Source organism: Palaemon carinicauda, chromosome 40, assembly GCF_036898095.1.
Source record: "Palaemon carinicauda isolate YSFRI2023 chromosome 40, ASM3689809v2, whole genome shotgun sequence".
NCBI lineage: Eukaryota > Metazoa > Arthropoda > Malacostraca > Decapoda > Palaemonidae > Palaemon > Palaemon carinicauda.
The window spans coordinates 37,138,084-37,158,564 of NC_090764.1; the positions used below are offsets into that span (position 1 = coordinate 37,138,084).

Sequence of the window (20,481 nt, forward strand, 5' to 3'; positions counted from 1 at the left end):
GCACACCCGCAACCTTCATAGCGATCGCTCGCGAGTTTTTGTGTTTTTTCTGTCGAGCCGCCGGAGGCTCAGCTATTATATATTCACCGGCTAAGTTAAATATTTAAAACTAAAACTTTTATAATAGTCTCCATGCTATACAAACACAAACCTTCCATTTTCACATACAGTATTTTATAACATCTGATTAAATGTATATGAACAGGTTGCTTTATTTCAGCTCAAACTAGTGAAGCAGTAGTTAAATAAAGGGGAGAAAACTGTCTGCTAGAAGTATTTCATCCTAAAAATCATGAATTTTTAATATTAGAGTAATAGTATTTTTCCTAACTATACATACCCAAGTCCTTTATTATGAGTGATTTTGGCAAAACTAGAACAATCGTTTAAACTTTTAACGAAGTAAACATAGTTGCTTGTCGGGTGGAGGTAAGCCCTGCCATACTAGACTCCTAGCTTCAGGACTAGGGCCATTGACAAATTCTTCCTATGTGTTAGAGTAGGTCTGATATCCTAGATTTCATACACTTGAACCAAGAGGGCCCTTATATATTCTCAATGGATCAACATGTCTGAAGGTGCTAGAGTCAAGAGATTCAGCCCAATTGGTCTTCCTGTGCTTTCGTGACCTCTTCTTCTTGTTGGGGGTGGCAGGGATCACGTTCGAAGTATCGGCAGACTATGAAGAAGATACAGGAACAGGTGAGATGACAGTGGAAGGTGAGTGAGTACGGTTCATTTCCCTCACCACTTTTCACAAACATCGAGGATTTCTGGGCTGTTATTGACCTCTTTACAGCTCGCAAAGACACAGGAGACTCTACAGCAACAGGGAAGGGCTTATCAAAAGGTGCAACATCCCATCACTCCTCAGCAGAAGAGGGAGTTAAAGAGGAGAGCATAGCATTAGGAGACTTCTTAGAGCTGGCAGATGCCTCTCAGCAGATGGGGCATCATCTATGCCTAGGGAAGGCCACAACTTACTTGGGTACAAGTTCTTGCAAGGACCATCAACAGACAACACAACAACAGGAGTACTTTGAGTACTCCTAGACAGGACGGCAGAGCCTCCCATTTCCTTACAAATTCCTACGGAAGAACGAGGCCCAAAAGAACCCGAAGGAGACATAGCAGATTCAGTTTCTGAAGAAAGGAAGGAGCTATAGGGCTTGTTCAGTATATACTTGGCCATTGCTAAGTCATATACAGATGAGTCCCTCTTAGACTTCTTCTTCACAAACTCCACCTACAACAAGGGAGGCAGCACCCTACAATCCTCCCAAGGGAAAGCCTGCGAATACACATACTCACTGCAAAAAGAACAGAGTTCATGGGGATCTACCTCATGCTTGCTCATATACCTACCCTTGGGATGTTTTTAAGTCATGGATTAAGGACATGGTAAACTAACAATGACTTCAGTTTGAAATCACTAGTGACAGTACCACCTAACATCAATGTTCACCTATCTTTGGCCACCTTGTACCCTGGCATTGGTTTTTCTTCCTTCCAAATAAATGAACAATGTAGCATTCTCTCCCAAATAAACAGGTCTCATCAATACTGAAGATGAGTTCTGGAGGAATTTGGATTTCATCAACGATATCCTTCAAAGTTACAAGAAATTCTTTGGCAGCATCAGTAGCAGCAGCATCAGCCTCTCCCTGAATTTTAATGCTGCACAAGTTACAACACTTCTTAAATCTATTAAACTGCACATGACTTACAGTAAATGAAGTGTCTTTTAAATCTGGAAATTTTTTCGCATAGGTCCTCAAATAAAGACTTGGACTTCTCTTGGATCAGCATTTGACCCGTATGAATCCACTTCTATCCAAAAGGATAATAAGCACTATATTTCATCTAAATTATGTCTGTCTTCACATTGATGGTACATGTACAAGATTTAGAAGACTAAACCTTTTCAGTAACATGTTGAACAAACCAGTCTTTGTTATAAATACAGTATGCATTTAAATTTACTTTCATTAGTGTCCCACCTCCATCAGAGTGTGGGAGTCAGCAATATGAACATCAGGGAGTTTTATAGAAATGAACAGAATTTAAATATTAAAATTTCTTATTTCTGTATCATTATCATCATCACTATAGTACTAGCTAAGTTACAACACTGGTTGGAAAAGTAGGATGCTACAAGTCCAAGGACTCCAACGGGAAAAATATCCACGAGGAAAAGAAATAAGGGAATAAATACTATATATGAAAATTAATGAATAATAATCATAAAATATCTAAAGATCAGTAACAATGATGATATAGACCTGTCATATAAAAACTAAGTCAACCTGTTCAAAATAAAAACATTCACTACAATTTTGAATTCCTGAAGTTCCACCAATTCAATGCCATCTGGTCACGGGTGGAATAAAACTTCTAGAATACTGCGTAGTGTTAAGTTTTATGATAGAGAAAGCAAGACTGTTAGAATTAACTGTATACCTAGTGCTACGTACCCGATAGTACACTCTGGGGAGATCTGAATCCAAATGATGGTCAGAATTATGAAGAATTTTATGCAATGTGTATACAGTAAAGAACTAATTGAACTACGGAGCCAGACATTAATATCATGATCAGGAATAAGAATCTAATAGACCGTACATTCTTGTTAAACTTATCAAGATGAGAGTTAGCTGCTGAAAACCAAACAAGAGAACAATACTCCAAACAAGGTAGAGCAGAAGAATTAAAGCATTTCATCAGGATAGATTGGCCAGTGAGAATCTTAAAAGACTTTCTCAATAAGCCAATTTTTTGTGCAACAGAATAAGACAAAATTGCAATCAAGAATCACACCTAAAATTTTAAGGTTGTATACTATATAATACATACATACATATACCAAAGGCACTTCCCCCAATTTTGGGGGGTAGCCGACAACAACAAGAAACAAAACAAAAAAGGGGACCTCTACTCTCTACGTTCCTCCAGCCTAACCAGGGACTCAGCCGATGTTGAAGAGATACTATCCTCAACCTACCTACAACCATACTTTGAGTTTTTTTAGGGTGCAACTTCATGCCACAAAATTTGCACTGTGTGCTAATTTCAGCTAATCTCTATGAAAGGATTCACCAACCATAGATCTACATTCAAGAGAAGTTGGTGCAAAGTGAGTAGCACCATCTGTATAAGCAACTACTGTAGCTTGTTTTCTATGCCAAACCATATATGTGTATATAGTATGAAAGGTAATGGGCCAAGATCATTACCTTAAAGAACACCCAATATTACATTCCTATGCTCATTATGGTGCCCATCAACAACTACTCTTTGTAATCTAATACTTAGAAATTCAATGATGCTAAAAAAGGACCCACTTATTTTTAACTGTTTGAGTTTGAAAACAAGGGATTCATGATTAACATGGTCAAAGGTAACACTAAAATCATAGCTAATCATACCAACCCTCTGACCACAATCAATGGATTTCTGTAGAGCATTAGTAATTTTAAAAGGGGCATCACATACTTCTAGTCCTTTGTGAATGCCAAATTACAAACTAGGGAATAGATTATTACCTTCAGCATACCTACAGTATTTAGAATTTTGTCATAAGATGTTCAAAAACTTTAAATAATATAGGAGTTACCACATGCACATTTGCCTACTGTGTATTTCACGGACCATGACACCCTCTTTTATTAATATAACTAATGAACTAGGCTTCTGATTAATGTGAAAGTGAAACCACCAGAGTTTGAGACACCGACCTAATTAAGAAAAATGGATTCAAGCATCTACTCCGCATTATTGTCTTACTTTATATAGAGAAATGTCATCTAAATTCTGTGGTTATGGCGAGAACGGAAATTAAGACCTGGCAACTAGGAGCAGAATGACGTATGTTAACTATGACGTGAGGCCTGTGACGTTTACACCTGCCACGCCCACTCATTATATCAGTACAAGAAATTATATATAATTATATCTTTGATAGAGATAAGGTGTTTTTATTTTTCAATACAGGAATGCAGTCATTATTGTGTTGAAGTTATGGAATGATTGTTGAGGATGCGCACATAACATGGTCATTATAAATATCTAATATGGCTGAGGATTGGATGGAGGTGGAAGAATAGTAATACTTTATTAACAATAAATGTATTGTACATAATTAGTAATATAACAGCTAACATTATAATGAATAAATTTACAAGACTGAAATAGAATATATATATATATACATACATATATATATATATATATATATATATATATATATATATATATATATATATATATATATATATATATATATATAGTAAATATATATATATATATATATATATATATATATATATACATATATATATATATGTATATATATTTATAATTTATATATATATATATATATATATATATATATATATATATATTATATATATAAATATATATATATATATATATATATATATATATATATATATATATATATATATATATATATATATACATATATATATATATATGTATATATATTTATAATTTATATATATATATATATATATATATATATATATATATATATATATATTATATATATAAATATATATATATATATATATATATATATATATATATATATATATATATATATATATATATATATATATATATATTCACATTCACTTTTTATTACACATCAAAACTGTCTGAAATAAAGTCTTCCTCTTCGTCGTCACTGGCGAGACTTATGATGATGGGATCCACACTGTCATGGATATTATCAAATGACCAGTACTCTCTCTCTCAAAGTATTCAGAGCGCCGAACAGCATTTGCCCACATGTCCTCTGTCACACACAACTTTGCTTCATTCAATCTTGCATTGAGGTCCGTTCGTGTAAAATGGTGAAGGGATGATCGAACGTACTTCTTCATGACACCCCATACTTGCTCAATAGCATTTAGCTCCGAGTGTGCTGGTGGTAGCCGCACTATTTCATGACCCCACAGGCGAATGGTATTGTCCACTGTGAATCTGGGGGGTGGTCGATTTTCCTTGCATATTTTGAGTAGTTCAGGTCGCAAAGCGTATGGTGGGTATGTGATATTGCGCTGCTGCAACCATTTCATTAGATCGTCTTTTTTGGTGCCAGTAGTTGGACAGTGGCTCTCCTCTGTAAGGCGACTGTGGTAAGGAGCCTTGTCAATGACCCTATGTAACAGGCGTATACCTTCCCTAGCGCGATCACCTCTCTGACTGCCTTCCGAGATTTTAATTTTGTTGTCTTTTTTTCGTAAAATTAACTATCAATTAAATAATAAACACAAGTGAGTCTAAAAATTAGTTTACTTAAATATAATAACTAATCAATATCTTTAGATTCCATCAAAGAGCAGTATAATTCACTACAACTTATATATCTTTTGATAACCATACAGAAAGGGGGTCGTGGCAAGTGTAAACGTCAGGGGCTCACGTCATGGTTGACATACGTCATTCTACGCCTAGTTGCCAGGTCTTAATTTCCGTTCTCGCCATAACCACAGAATTTAGATGACATATCTCTATATAAAGTAAGACAATACTGCGGAGTAGATGCTTGAATCCATTTTTCTTAATTAGGTCGATGTCTCAAACTCTGGTGGTTTCAGTTTCACATTAATCAGAAGCCTAGTTCATTATTTATATTAAAAAAAGAGGGTGTCATGGTCAGTGAAATACACAGTAATGGAGTCAAATTACCAATTCTCCAACAAGACCAAAAAGAACCTCTTCTGGGTTACTTGTGAAAAATAACAGACAGCTTAGGAGCTAGGAAATCAGCAGTGTTTATTAAAAACAAAGGAAAAATACCACTTGGGTCTACACCTCCCTAAGCATCAAGATTAGCCTCAGGAAAAAAGGAATGAGGAAGATCGAGCTTTTCATTACTCTGCTTACTGACAAACACATCAGCCAAAAGGGTTGCATTTCCTTTAGACAGTGACTAACAGAGCCACCTAGTTTCAGTAAAGGAGGAACTGTTGCATCTACACCAAAGAGTGCAGATTTAAGGGTAGCCCACCACTTATGTTTCTAGGTTGCACCATAAAGGGTTTCTTTTATGGTAAAATTGTACTGTATTCCTTTTCACTTGAAGCATAAACTCTCTCAGCAATAGCTCCTAGTGAAGTATAGTTATTCCAAGTTAAATCTGATCTGTGTCCCTTGCAAAGACAATAGGCCTCCTGATTCTCATAATAACCACATCTACAATCATCACTCAGTATTTTAACACACGAGAAGGGATATGCCTATCAATTACGTTGACCAAATTCTTATTCGAAAGAACAACAGGATCAGTATTCATCTTATGTTCATATACATGCCCACCCACCTCTCCACTGACTTTTGATGTCAAGAAATACGGAACACTTTTGACTTTGAAGAATGGGCAAATCTTGGCGTGTAATTCACCATTAACCATTAGATTATTATTATTATTATTATTACTTACTAAGCTACAACCCTAGTTGGAAAAGCAGTATGCTATAAGCCCAGGGGCTCCAACAGGGAAAATAGCTCAGTGTGGAAAGGAAAATAGGAAAATAAAATATTCTAAGAAGAGTAACAACAATAAATATCTCCTATATAAACTATAAAAACTTTAACAAAACAAGAGGAAGAGAAATAAGATAGGAGAGTGTGCTCGAGTGTACCCTCAAGCAAGAGAACTCTAACCCAAGACAGTGAAAGGCCATGGTACAGAGGCTATGGCACTACCCAAGACTAGAGAACAGTGGTTTGATTTTGGAGTGTCCTTCTCCTAGAAGAGCTGCTTACCATAGCTAAAGAGTCTCTTCTACCCTTACCAAGAGGAAAGTGGCACTGAACAAATACAGTGCAGTAACCCCTTGGGTGATGAAGAATTGTTTGGTAATCTGTGTTGTCAGGTGTATGAGGATAGAGGAGAATATGTAAAGAATATGCCAGACTATTCAGTGTGTATGTAGGCAAAGGGAAAATGAACCGTAACCAGAGAGGAGGATCCAATGTGGTACTGTCTGGCCAGTCAAAAGACCCCATAACTCTCTAGCGGTAGTATCTCAACGGGTGGCTGGTGCCCTGGCCAACCTACTACCTATCTCATTACATTACTGGAAGCATGTATCTTTTAAAAGGAAAGAAAATAAGGAAATTTTTTTTTAAACTTTGAAGGTACACATTGATAAACCGTGCTTTTGAAAAAGAAGCAATATGAATATCAACTGGGTAAAGATATAAAAATTTATTACTTATAATTGTGTTTTTGTTTATTTTTACTTGTTTTTGGTAGTTTTTCACCATTTTTGTACGACGAAGAAACCAGCATATAGTTGCGTAAAATGCCGCAATGTGGGTTCTATTTTCACATTTAATATTAAGGATAAGTGATGTATAGTCAGAACTGATGTAAATCAAATCAATGTAAAGAGGGGCATTAATTTTATCTTTTAAGTCTAATTAACTCATCTGTGCATTGAAACAACCAAACTGTTATCCTTCCACTTACTTTTCTTCTTTATTTCCTTGACAGGGGAAGAAAATGCTGGCTTTTTTTCATTCCCACTGGAAGCTTTAAATGCCTGAACTTGTTTTTCTTTCACTGTACTTGAAACGTAAGATTCTACATATAGTAAGGAACCATCACTTTTGACATGTTCCAACCATTCTGCTTCATCATATCTGCAAGCATAAATGAAAGAAAACAATAAGAAAACAAATATATGACAACAAAAAAGTACAGTAACAATACGGACACGGAAGCCACTAAGTAATATACAGTACAGGTATTACAGATATGGTACTACTGTATGAGTACAGCAAACGGTGATATGCAATAAAGCAAGGTGACTTCAACAAGGAGAATACTAACCTGTAAGATGACTCGTCTGATTGTCGTGACGATACAGAGTCACTCTCACTTTCAGAATCAAACCGGTCAGAGTGTTCCATTTCTTAAATTAATTTTTAATACCAACCTGAAAAGAAAATGAATTCTATCTAAAGTGTTTAAAAAATAAAAGGAGGTTACCCAATAATTCTTATTATAATATATCCTGTAAAGCCATTGTTTAATTATTTACCTTCATTTGCCAGAAAACTAAGAGTGAGGAATAAAAACTTCCATAAGTGAGCTACCCATACTTTGCATCCTCTGACCTACAGTTTCTCTTTCTGATATTTTTCAAACTGATTTCTACTCTACATCGTTATGCAATGGGATTTGCAATGGGATTTGGATATCGGAAGAGAAAATTTCATAGTTCCTCCTTGAATTACGTCATCTAATAAGTTTGATCATACCTATCAGCTATTTAATCTTTTTGGGTTAAAGGATGAACAAAAACACAAGACTTGTATAGTAAGCAAAATACAAAATATAGGCCATAAAACCTCATATCATTACACTTATCTAACAATCAAATATGCCTTATATAATTGAGTTTTTGTAGTATTTTCATGAACCTCGAACTATTTTCCAAAACTAAAAAATGAATATGTAAAGTAGTTTGTTTACTGGAGTTGTTGAAAAATGTTATTTTCATTAGTAAAATAAATTTTTGAATATACTTACCCGATAATCATGTAGCTGTCAACTCTGTTGCCCGACAGAATTCTATGGAGGGATACGCCAGCTATCACAATACTAGAAGGGGGTGTTCTTACCAGCGCCACCTGTGGCCAGGTACTCAAGTACTTCTTGTTGACACCTCCTCAATTATTCCTCGGTCCCACTGGTTCTCTATGGGGAGGAAGGGAGGGTCAATTAAATCATGATTATCGGGTAAGTATATTCAAAAATTTATTTTACTAATGAAAATAACATTTTTCAATATTAAACTTACCCGATAATCATGTAGCTGATTCACACCCAGGGGGGTGGGTGAAAACCAGTGTACAAGATTAAAGGATAGCTAAGTATCCCATATTTCATATAACAGTTATCTCAAATAACAATGAAATAATAAGTACCTGGTAAGGAAGTCGAATCGAACCGTTACTCTGCCTCTTTTTTAAGTTCGTCTTCCTTACTGAGCGCAGCGTTCCTCTTGGAAGGCTGAATCAACTCAAAGGTGCTAAAGTATACAGGGCTGCAACCCATACTAAAGGACCTCATCACAACCTTTAACCTCGGCGCTTCTCAAGAAAGAATTGACCACCCGCCAAATCAACAAGGATGTGGAAGGCTTCTTAGCCGACCGAACAACCCATAAAAAGTATTCAAGAGAAAGGTTAAAAAGTTATGGAATTATGGGAATGTAGTGGCTGAGCCCTCGCCTACTACTGCATTCGTTGCTACGAATGGACCCAGGGTGTAGCAGTACTCGTAAAGAGACTGGACATCTTTGAGATAGAATGATGCGAACACTGACTTGCTTCTCCAATAGGTTGCATCCATAACACTCTGCAGAGAACGGTTCTGTTTGAAGGCCACTGAAGTAGCCACAGCTCTCACTTCATGTGTCCTTACCTTCAGCAAAGCAAGGTCTTCTTCCTTCAGATGAGAATTTGCTTCTCTAATCAGAAGCCTGATGTAGTAAGAAACTGAGTTCTTAGACATTGGTAGAGAAGGCTTCTTGATAGCACACCATAAGGCTTCTGATTGTCCTCGTAATGGTTTTGACCTTCTTAAATAGTACTTAAGAGCTCTAACAGGGCAAAGTACTCTCTCTAGTTCGTTCCCCACCATGTTGGACAGGCTTGGGATCTCGAACGACTTAGGGCAAGGACGGGAAGGAAGCTCGTTTTAGCCAAAAAAACCGAGCCGCAAGGAACATGTAGCCGTTTCAGATGTGAAACCTATGTTCCTGCTGAAGGCGTGGATCTCACTTACTCTTTTACCTGTTGCTAAGCACACGAGGAAAAGAGTTTCTAATGTGAGGTCCTTAAAAGAGGCTGATTGGAACGGTTCAAATCCTGATGACATTAGGAACCTTAGGACCACGTCTAGATTCCAGCCTGGAGTGGACAACCGACGTTCCTTTGAGGTCTCAAAAGACCTAAGGAGGTCCTGTAGATCTTTGTTGGAGGAAAGATCCAAGCCTCTGTGGCGGAAAACCGCTGCCAACATACTTCTGTAACCCTTGATCGTAGGAGCTGATAGGGATTTTACGTTCCTTAGATGTAACAGGAAGTCAGCAATCTGGGTTACAGTGGTACTGGTTGAGGAAAACTGCATTGGCCTTGCACCAGCTTCGGAAGACTTCCCATTAAGACTGATAGACTCTGAGAGTGGATGTCGTCCTTGCTCTGGCAATCGTTCTGGCTGCCTCCTTCGAAAAGCCTCTAGTTCTTGAGAGACTTTCGATAGTCTGAAGGCAGTCAGACGAAGAGCGTGGAGGTTTGGGTGTACCTTCTTTACGTGAGGTAGACGCAGAAGGTCCACTCTAGGAGGAAGAGTCCTGGGAACGTCGACCAGCCATTGCAGTACCTCGGTGAACCCTTCTCTCGCGGGTCAGAGGGGAGCAACCAACGTCAACCGTGTCCCTTTGTGAGAGGCGAACTTCTGAAGTACCCTGTTGACAATCTTGAACGGCGGGAATGCATACAGGTTGAGACGGGACCAATCCAGCAGAAAGGCATCCACGCGAACTGCTGCTGGGTCTGGAATCGGAGAACAATACAAGAGGAGCTTCTTGGTCATCGAGGTAGCGAATAGAACTATGGTTGGCAGACCCCACAGGGCCCAAAGTCTGCTGCAAACATTCTTGTGAAGGGTCCACTCTGTGGGGAAGACCTGACCCTTACGGCTGAGGCGATCTGCCATGACATTCATATCGCCCTGAATGAGCCTCGTTACCAGCGTGAGCTTTCGATCTTTGACCAAATGAGGAGGTCCCTTGCGATCTTGAACAACTTCCTCGAATGAGTCCCTCTCTGCTTGGAGATGTAAGCCAAGGCTGTGGTGTAGTCGGAGTTCACCTCCACCACCTTGTTAAGCTGGAGGGACTTGAAGTTTATCAAGGCCAGATGAACTGCCAACAACTCCTTGCAATAGATGTGAAGTGTCCTTTGCTCCTGATTCCATGTTCCCGAGCATTCCTGTCCGTCCAGTGTCGCACCCCAGCCCATGTCCGATGCGTCCGAGAAGAGACGGTGGTCGGGGGTCTGAACAGCCAAAGGTAGACCTTCCTTGAGAAGAATGCTGTTCTTCCACCACGTTAGAGTAGACCTCATCTCTTCGGAAACAGGAACTGAGCCCGTCTCTAGCGTCATGTCCTTTATCCAGTGAGCAGCTAGATGATACTGAAGGGGGCGGAGGTGGAGTCTCCCTAACTCGATGAACAGGGCCAGCGATGAAAGTGTCCCTGTTAGACTCATCCCCTGCCTGACTAAGCATCGGTTCCTTCTCAGCATGCTCTGGATGCATTCTAGGGCTTGGAAGATCCTTGGGGCCGACGGACAAGTCCGAAAAGCTCGACTCTGAAGATCCATACCCAAGGAAACAATGGTCTGGGATGGAACGAGCTGAGACTCCTCAAAATTGACCAGGAGGCCCAGTTCCTTGGTCAGATCCATAGTCCATTTGAAAATCTCCAGACAGCGACGACTTGTGGGAGCTCTTAAAAGCCAGTCGTCTGACGGAGCCGGACACAAGATCATGATACTGCTGCACAGTCTGTAAACTGACAATCATGGGCAAGCGAGGAAGTACAGTGACAACCCGAATCTGTCTAGACTATCTGGGTCGTACAGACAACTCCTTAACGGGTTGCTGAGGTTGCCGCACTGCGTCACAACAAGTCCCTTCTGTTGGTTGTTGAACGTCTTCCCCGTGACACATTGACTCCGTAAACAAAAATCCTCTAACAAGGACTAAGCTTGGACTGCATGTCATGCAACACAGCTCAAGGTCTATGGGAGCAGGTGTGGTAACAGACGGGATTAGCGGCTGAAGTGGAACCATTACCTTCCCTGTAAGCATGTTATGCTTAAATAAAAGTCCATAAGAAGTTATGCAGCTAAAGGCTCCCTCCAAATGACAGAGTCCTCAAGGGAATATCAGAAGGAGGGAGAAAAGAACTTTCTCATCTACAGGGACCTTATCCTAGAAAAGCTAAGTTCTCTGAGTGAGGGTTCACTGGTGCAAAAGCAGCAGACTAGAAGGCAACGTTATGAAACTGCTTGACAGTCTAGTGAGTTGGCAACAACCCAAGATATGTTGAGAAGCATGCGGTAAGGTATGCAGAGCATGATGAATGCAGAGTATGCTGTATGCAGAGCATGCTGTAAGAAGAGCATGTTGTATGCAGAGCATGCTGAATGCAGAGCATGCTGTATGCAGAGCATGTTGTATGCAGAGCATGCTGAATGCAGAGCATGCTGAATGCTGAGCATGTAGTAAGCAGAGCCTGCTGTAAGCAGAGCCTGCTGTAAGGAAAGCAGAGCGTGTGCATGGCGTTTAACATTTCTCAGAAATTCCATGACCAGTGCTAGAGTGCTTTATGCATGCTTGCATGGGGTTTAAAAATCAACATAATGTTTACCTTACATTCATAACTCATGATTCATATTTTTGCCATGGTTTGAAAATGGAGGTAAGGTATGCTGAACAGCAGAGTCAGAACGAGCTGGAACAACAACAGTGGAAGGTGCAGAAAGTTCCTGTTCCTGTGGTATGAGTGGAGCGTGAAGAGACCGAGGTTGCGCAGAACAAGGTAAAGTTCCCGCAAGCAGAGGTGTCTGAGGCGCAGGATCAGGGTGCACGGGTTGAGCTCGGTGCAGCAGCTGAGGAGACTGACTCACAGGTGGAAGAGGTTGTACCTCCACCGAGAGTTGCACCACCGGTGGAGCAGCCAGGGGAGGAGGAGGAAGAGTGGGGTAATCCTCCTGATCCCAAACCGAAGGTTGCCTTAAAGAAGGCTGAGGCTGAACAACACTGGGAACAGCGAACACAGAAAGAGGTTCAACATCGTACGCCTGGCAGATGGTGCTGCGACTGGGTGCAGCGAGTGCAGGCGGGTTGAGCACAGGCTGAACGGGTGCAGGGGAGGTGCAACACTCTCAGCCCGACACTCACACAACAGGTCCGAAAGCTGTGCTTGCATGGACTGTAGTAGAGTCCACAACATCGTACGCCTGGCAGATGGTGCTGCGACTGGGTGCAGCGAGTGCAGGCGGGTTGAGCACAGGCTGAAAGGGTGCAGGTGGAGGTGCAACACTCTCAGCCCGACACTCACGCAACAGGTCCGAAAGCTGTGCTTGCATGGACTGTAGTAGAGTCCACAACATCGTACGCCTGGCAGATGGTGTTGCGACTGGGTGCAGCGAGTGCAGGCGGGTGCAGCACAGGCTGAACGGGTGCAGCCGGTTGGTGCACCACCGGTGCAGGCGGGTGCAGCACAGGCTGAACGGGTGCAGGCGGTTGGTGCACCACCGGTGCAGGAGGAGGAGGAGGTGCAACACTCTCAGCACGACACTCACGCATCAGGTCCGAAAGCTGTGCTTGCATGGACTGTAGTAGAGTCCACAACATCGTACGCCTGGCAGGTGGTACTGCGATCAGGCGGAGCGAGCATAGGGGGGGGGAGTGTAGGCGCACTCTCAGCCCGACAAACTGATGACTGAGGAGAGTCAGAGCTAACCCAATGACTGCATCCGGGTTGTTGAACTTTACTTCGTACGTCTGGCATAGGTCTGGACTTTACGTTTAAGAGGTCTTGAGACCTGAGACCAGCGTAACTCTGCCTTTATTTTCTCCTCTAAATCTCTTCTGCAGACGAGCAAAATAAGGGCTCAATCGTCTGCGGGTGGGAGTGACGGTCTCGGTAAGACACGCCCACAACCACCGAGGATACTTCTGTGCGCCGATCAAGGCCTGCCGAACCCTTATGCCCTTCGACATTGCTTCTCCCCTGGGCTTGGGAGCTTGCAAGAGGTCCCGGACTGGGAGGACGACTGGCGCGCACAAAAGTACCCTCACGCATAACACTGACATACTTTGCGCTAATCACTTATCACTTTGATTTCTGTTTGCACTTATTTCACTGAACTCGAAACTTTAAGTGGTTTGTACCTGAAACACGCAATTCTATCCTTCTCAAAAGTTAGTAATTGCGAAAACAGAATTACAATGTAACAGAAAAATCTAATGAAAGAAAATTCAGTGGCTGGAAAGAGACTAAACACTAGATCACTCTAGAAACGTTTAGTTTCTTCCCCTAAAGAGACTAGGGATAAGAGCAAAACGATAACGACGTTACTCGTACGCCTGGCAGGCTTGAGGGAAACGTTTATCCTCTTTCTCCCTCCGTCTCTATCTCTCTCTCTCTCTCTCTCTTGACTTAGAACCTGAGAGAAGAGCCCAATCATATATATCGTTAAAACATATTATTGTTAAAGGAAAAAACTGAAATATTTCCCAAAAAGAAAAGTTCCTTTATTAGGATCAAAACCATTAAGTTAAGAAAGAATGAACAAAACGCTAGACACGGTTACTCTTACTGCAATGTGAAACCGTGAACATTCATTCTCTATCGTAACGATAGAGTGCAAGTTGAACGTTCTGAACGTCAACAACTGCCGAGACAAACAAAACGTTAGTTCAACTTTGAAAAAGTACGAGACTATCAAAGAAATTCTTTCAAAGACCTTAAAATAGCATAATATGTTAACACGTAAAACCGAAATGACGGGCTCACGATAATTAACTTCGGTACCAAGAAAAGACCGCCTACTATTAGGAAGGTCGAATATAAACAAATATAAAAATTAATTTTAATAAGTTTATAATAAAAGGAAGTTAATCGAAGAGGCCTATAAGAGGCGGAGAGATATAAAATAAATCTATAACTTTTGTTAAGCAAAATTAAGAAAGAGAGTCTATACTCTCTTAGACACCAACACTTCCGTCTAAGGGAAGGGTCGGCCATTGAAAGGTGAACGAGAGTTCATACTCTCTTCGTCACCAAAATTAATCAAATTAATTCCAAAAGCTAACTAAGCTAAAATAGAAGTTTCCAGTAAAGCGACAGCCGAAATCAAAGAGAAATACTTCACCAAAGTCGTGAAAAAACTCCAAGAACATAAGCGTATCCCAGAACGTCTTGCTGGAAGCACGACAGAGGAATAATTGAGGAGGTGTCAACAAGAAGTACTTGAGTACCTGGCCACAGGTGGCGCTGGTAAGAACACCCCCTTCTAGTATTGTGATAGCTGGCGTATCCCTCCATAGAATTCTGTCGGGCAACAGAGTTGACAGCTACATGATTATCGGGTAAGTTTAATATTGAAAAATCTGTGTGATTAGTTGTGATATAATAGCACTACTGTATCTGTGTATTTGCAGTAAACACTTGGCAATATTTTTGCTATGGAAGGACCTAACTTGACAGTAAATACCACAATATTTTTTAAGTAAATTGTGTTTTCCTAACGATATTAACTTGAGTCCTTTAATCGGAATATGACTTTCTCTTCACTTTAAGGTTTCACATACAAAAAAAGATACATAACCAAATTTGCTACTTCAATATTTACCCAATATTCATATACTTTTAAGTTTCAAACACCAGCTTTCATCAAGAAAAAGTAGAAATTAAATATTTCCTAGGTATGAATTGCCATCACTAGTGTCGACACCTCTCACCACCTGATGTCTGTACTTTGACAGCACTAGCATATGTTTATACTTAAATCAATTCATCTTTCACCACACTTGACTGTGGGGAGGTTGGAGAGTATCCACTACATGAATACAGGGCGAGTATTGAAATAGTAAATTATATAACAAATATTTACTTCAATGAACCACACCTAATCTGCATACAATGATTACCAAAATTAATTAGATTGAGGAATAGTGGTATATGTAGCTGGCATAGTCGAATACAGTACAGTATACCTGAATGTAAACATGGAACAAACAAAAAGAATTCCTTGAATACCCTTATCTGTTATCAAATCTTCTGCTTCCTATACTAAACTCAATGCAGAAAAAAATGGCCAGTAGGAGAGGGCACCTGGTTTTAAATGGATTGCAAACTAGTGCCACGTGGCCACAGATAAAAAAAAAAAAAAGTGAGGAGTAATTTCATATTGAGATTTTATTTTTTTGTTGCAAGAGGCAATAGTTTGTCACTGTAAATAGGTTATTCTTAAACATTTGTGGGAGCTTCAATATTTTTCTTTTACTTAAACATTTGAGCCAATTTAAACTTCCTTCATCAGAAATTTTAAACCTATGGATGTTTCAACTTCACCGGAGCCATTTATTTAAGAATTTCTCTTCAGTTTCACAATAGCTCTCATGATGCTCTCATGATATAAGTAATTGTGGACAATGCAATAACTTTAAAGCTTTCATATACTGTACAGTAAAAAATAAAGTTTTAAGCTATTGTACTCTATACCAATTAAGAATTAATCTTTTCTTTGGACAATTGACCCCCAAATTACAACTTTACCGCTGCATATTCAATGGTACTATATTTGATTTTCTTGAAGACAAACAGATGTGTCCGCTCTACCATATTCCCCAAATTTGGTGTGTTTCATATAACCTGAGCACTGAAAGATAAATTAGGTGGGTGGTTGAGGCAAAGCAAAGCCACCTGATCAAATAAGTACACAGCACACTTGGTTAGGTTAGGTAATATTTGTCAGAAAGTACAGTACTATATCCTGTATTTCCTTTAACATCAGGCCCTCATGGTTGAGTTACACGATGAGTTGCCTCCCCATTACATACAGTACTAGTGTGCTAACTTAAGTAATGTTGTGTTACAATATGTCCCTGTTATTGTCCTAGATTACATTTGTGTCTCATACATGTTTGTAGGATTGCTACTGAAGGTATTTGTGAAATGTATATTTTATCAGTCAAGTTTTTTTTGGCATACCGGTATTTCCTATTCAGCCAGGTTTGATAAGTTTATTTTAGGATTTTACCCCCAAAACCGCCTTAAACCAACTGGGATCAACACGGTGGTGGAGTTTCATGTTGAAAAAGTTGTTTTTCAATGCATCCATTCAACACTGCGTGCATCATGAATCATAGTGTGTACTGGGCTTAATGAGGGAAATAATAAGTATTTCTGATGTATTTATAGAAACTTTAGAAAATAATTGGGGGAAAATTAATATTTTTCAAATTTTAGACACTTTACAATTCCAAGTTATGACTGAAAACAAAACCACATTTTGAAAATAAAACAAACACAAGAACTCTATCTAACCTAACCTATGAGCTGTATCCTTACCTACTGGGAAGTTATAACCTCCGGCAACCCCACCTTAGACCTGTTTTTGCTTCCCGATTGGCTTCACTCCTGGCAAGGTAACACAAAATCATACTTTGTAATTCGTAAAAATAGCTCCATTTCATATTCCAGATAATGATAAACAACAATGTTGCTATAAAGACATTCAATTTTACAAGTGAAAAGAAAGTTTACACCTGTCAAACTTAAACAACTACAGACACCCCAAAACATTAACCCCTTCGGTTAACAATATTGTAGATGCTATATCATTATTTATCAGATGGCTTTGCCCCATTGCACCCTCACTCATCTAATTTGTCCTAGGACACTGTGTTCTCATTCATACTATAGTACATAAAAGCACCTCTGAACAGTACACTGAAAAATCAAACTGTCCACAATGAGGAAACAAGAAAAAAAGTAAATTGGACCACCAATAATAGTCGGGGGTTTATGTATGATAGCGGCCACCTGTATGTATCATTATGGCTAACTTAGAATACGGCAGTGTAAGGGGGGTCACAGGGGGAATTAGCCCTCCCCCCTCCCATTAGGTAAGTAGGTATAGTCTGACTTGAACTCAACACAAGATATACAGATTTGAAAGAATGTTTGTTCATGTATTTACGTACAAATTGAAGTACAGGGGCTGTCTGTAGTTTTTGGGGACAGGGTGATATCTTTCTTATTACTAGCTAAATCGTTTTTCATTATGGGGAAGATGTTCTTTACAATGATCCAACATACCATAATATGATGTTATTTTATCATATTTTATCATTTTGAATAATATCGTTATTTACCTTTACCACGGCAATATTTTCTAAGTTCAGCACAGTCCGAACGCAAGTCACGGGTAGCTCCTGCTTAGTTTCCAACTTTCCCGATAGATAGAGCCCGTGTCATACCAGTCTAAGAAACGTTCTTTTTACAATTTAATACTGTCCCGGTAATCTAATTTACATATTTACGCCTTTGTTAAGTTTGTAGTTTTTAGGGACACGTCATTTATAGTGATATTTGATACTATTATGATAATTATCATGAATTGTTAGGTTAGGGAAAGGTAGTTACAATGCGTCGTCCGCTGAAGCCACGGCCAATTTACTCGATCGTAAAATTTCCCGCAAGCATCGTTTCCTTCCTGACTATAATAACACCCGTTTGGCGGCGCTTGGTTCGCCTATCAGCTGTTGGCGCAAGCTTGAACTGTTATCGATGTTCGGACTTATGTTTTCGCTAAGTCCAACAATCTTCATTTTTAACCTCTTAAGATTGTTATTTCGTTGGGACACGTTCTGAAATTACGGTATGCCGAATACTAATTTGTTTTATATACAACCAAAGGTTAGGCTAGCCAACATCTAGTTAAGATATTTCGGTAGATAAAGCCAGTGTCAAACAAAGCAACCGAACTAAACCTTTCGTTGGCCGCGTGATTCCAAATTTTTAATCCCCTCCCCACATGACCCGAGATTGACCTGGAGTCGACCCTTTCCAACTCTAACCACCGTATTGGATAGACGTGTTTCGTACAGTTACTCTTTGAGCGATATTGTTAAGTTTATCACTCATATTAATCAAATTGAATCGATTAAGACTCTAAGGTATATACACCTACGTGATTTTACTCGAGTTACCCCTGAATTCTTTCATTATTTATTTCGAGAAGGCCTCTTAGGGGATTTTAGGGGTCCATGTGAGAAGTGTACAATTGGTGATGTTGCGACATCGAATATTTAGGTAAGCCTGAGTAACTTTTTTATTATATCAATGTGGTTAGGATATAATTTTGAGTGCTGCCCATACCTTTTTTTGTGTAGGAGAGAGACTTACTTAGGGGGTCCGGGGGCTTGCCCCCGGGTAGGGGTAGTGACCTGGGAACTACTAGGTTTGGTTAGGTTGGGTTTGTGGGGTTTGAATGTTAGCTACAGTGTTTGGGGGGTCGCAGGGGGGCGTTAGCCCCCCGGTTAGTTCACGAGGAAGGTAAGGACACGGCTTGTAGGTCAGGTTAGGAGGGAAATTTTGGGTTAGTTGTCCATTTTTCTCGCACATTTCCGACATCCATGACCAGAGTGGTCCTAGTACGTAGATTGTTGGGACAAGTATTTACAAAACTAGTGAAATTAATATCATTTCATTCCGTGATCATTCCCGTGATTTTCGGACGGACAAAGGCCTGTCCCCATAAACTACAAAGGCTCCAAATTAGAGTTAAACTATGCAAAAATTAGAAAGACTGGTAATTGTGTAGGAGACCTCCGCGCTCGATTTAAAAGTTTCTAAAAGTAGAAAACGAAAGAAAACAGTAAATTAGAGCTACAGTTACCTTGAAACTGTGAGATAATCCTCCTACAACCACCTAACTCTTACACAGAAAATGTAAGCATAAACCTACTACTACAATTATGGGGGACCCCAGTGGGAAGCGGGGTTTTTGGGTGGGGGGAGGAGGAGAAAAGTGATTTTTCGGGGCACTACCGAACCTAATACAACTACCTACCCTACCCTGGGGGCCATGTACCCCTACCTAGGCCTACCGGGGGGGGGCTCCGCCCCCCCTGCGACCCCCCCTTAAGGCCACAGTAATTTTCAGGGCACCACCGAACCTAAGACACCCACCTAACCTAGCCTATGGGGCCCTGTACCCCTACCTAGGCCTACTGGGGGGGCCTCCGCCCCCCCTGCGACCCCCCCTTAAGGCCACAGTAATTTTCAGGGCACCACCGAACCTAAGACACCCACCTAACCTAGCCTATGGGGCCCTGTACCCCTACCTAGGCCTACCGGGGGGGGGGGGGGCGTCATAGTGCACTAGTTTGTCTGCGGATTATAGTGGTTACAGGGCTCATTTGAGCAAAAATAAGACACAGTCAACAATAACAACAGACTTAGAAAATTCAGGGAAGACAAGAGTAGCGTGAGTTTGATCGTCGATATTTCGACTATTAATGAGGTTACACAACGTTAACGTAAACTGCAAACTACCACATACCTTACTGTTATGGTGTAGGTGGATACAAATTTGTTGTAATCTATACGGCACACATTTTCACAATTAGGGCACTTTTTCTCTGCCAAAATCAAACCATGACGTTGAGCAAATGCAATTAGCAAATCAACTTTCCCTGAATAATGTACACAAAAATCCCCATAAGAAATAAAGCAATTGTCACAAATGACACAGTCGGAACGGGATGAAGGTCCTGCTAATTGCTCCATACTTCACGGCAAAATGAGCTTTTCAGTTTGAAGGGAGATCCGAGACGTGCAAAAATATTCCTCC

The 20,481-nt window shown here is 40.1% G+C and overlaps 1 protein-coding gene across 3 annotated transcripts in view; it reads right to left on the reverse strand.

Annotated features, from left to right (window-relative positions):
• in (protein inturned) overlaps positions 1–20,481 on the reverse strand; it is a 134,458-nt gene that overhangs the window by 113,286 nt on the left and 691 nt on the right. For all 3 annotated transcript variants that reach the window (XM_068363501.1, XM_068363502.1, XM_068363503.1), the window contains exons 2-3: positions 7,865–7,970; positions 7,502–7,674 (exon numbers count right to left, since the gene is read on the reverse strand). In XM_068363501.1, coding sequence (XP_068219602.1) covers positions 7,502–7,674; positions 7,865–7,944 — 253 coding nt within the window. In that variant the 5' untranslated portion in view covers positions 7,945–7,970. The remainder of the gene's footprint in view (positions 1–7,501; positions 7,675–7,864; positions 7,971–20,481) is intronic.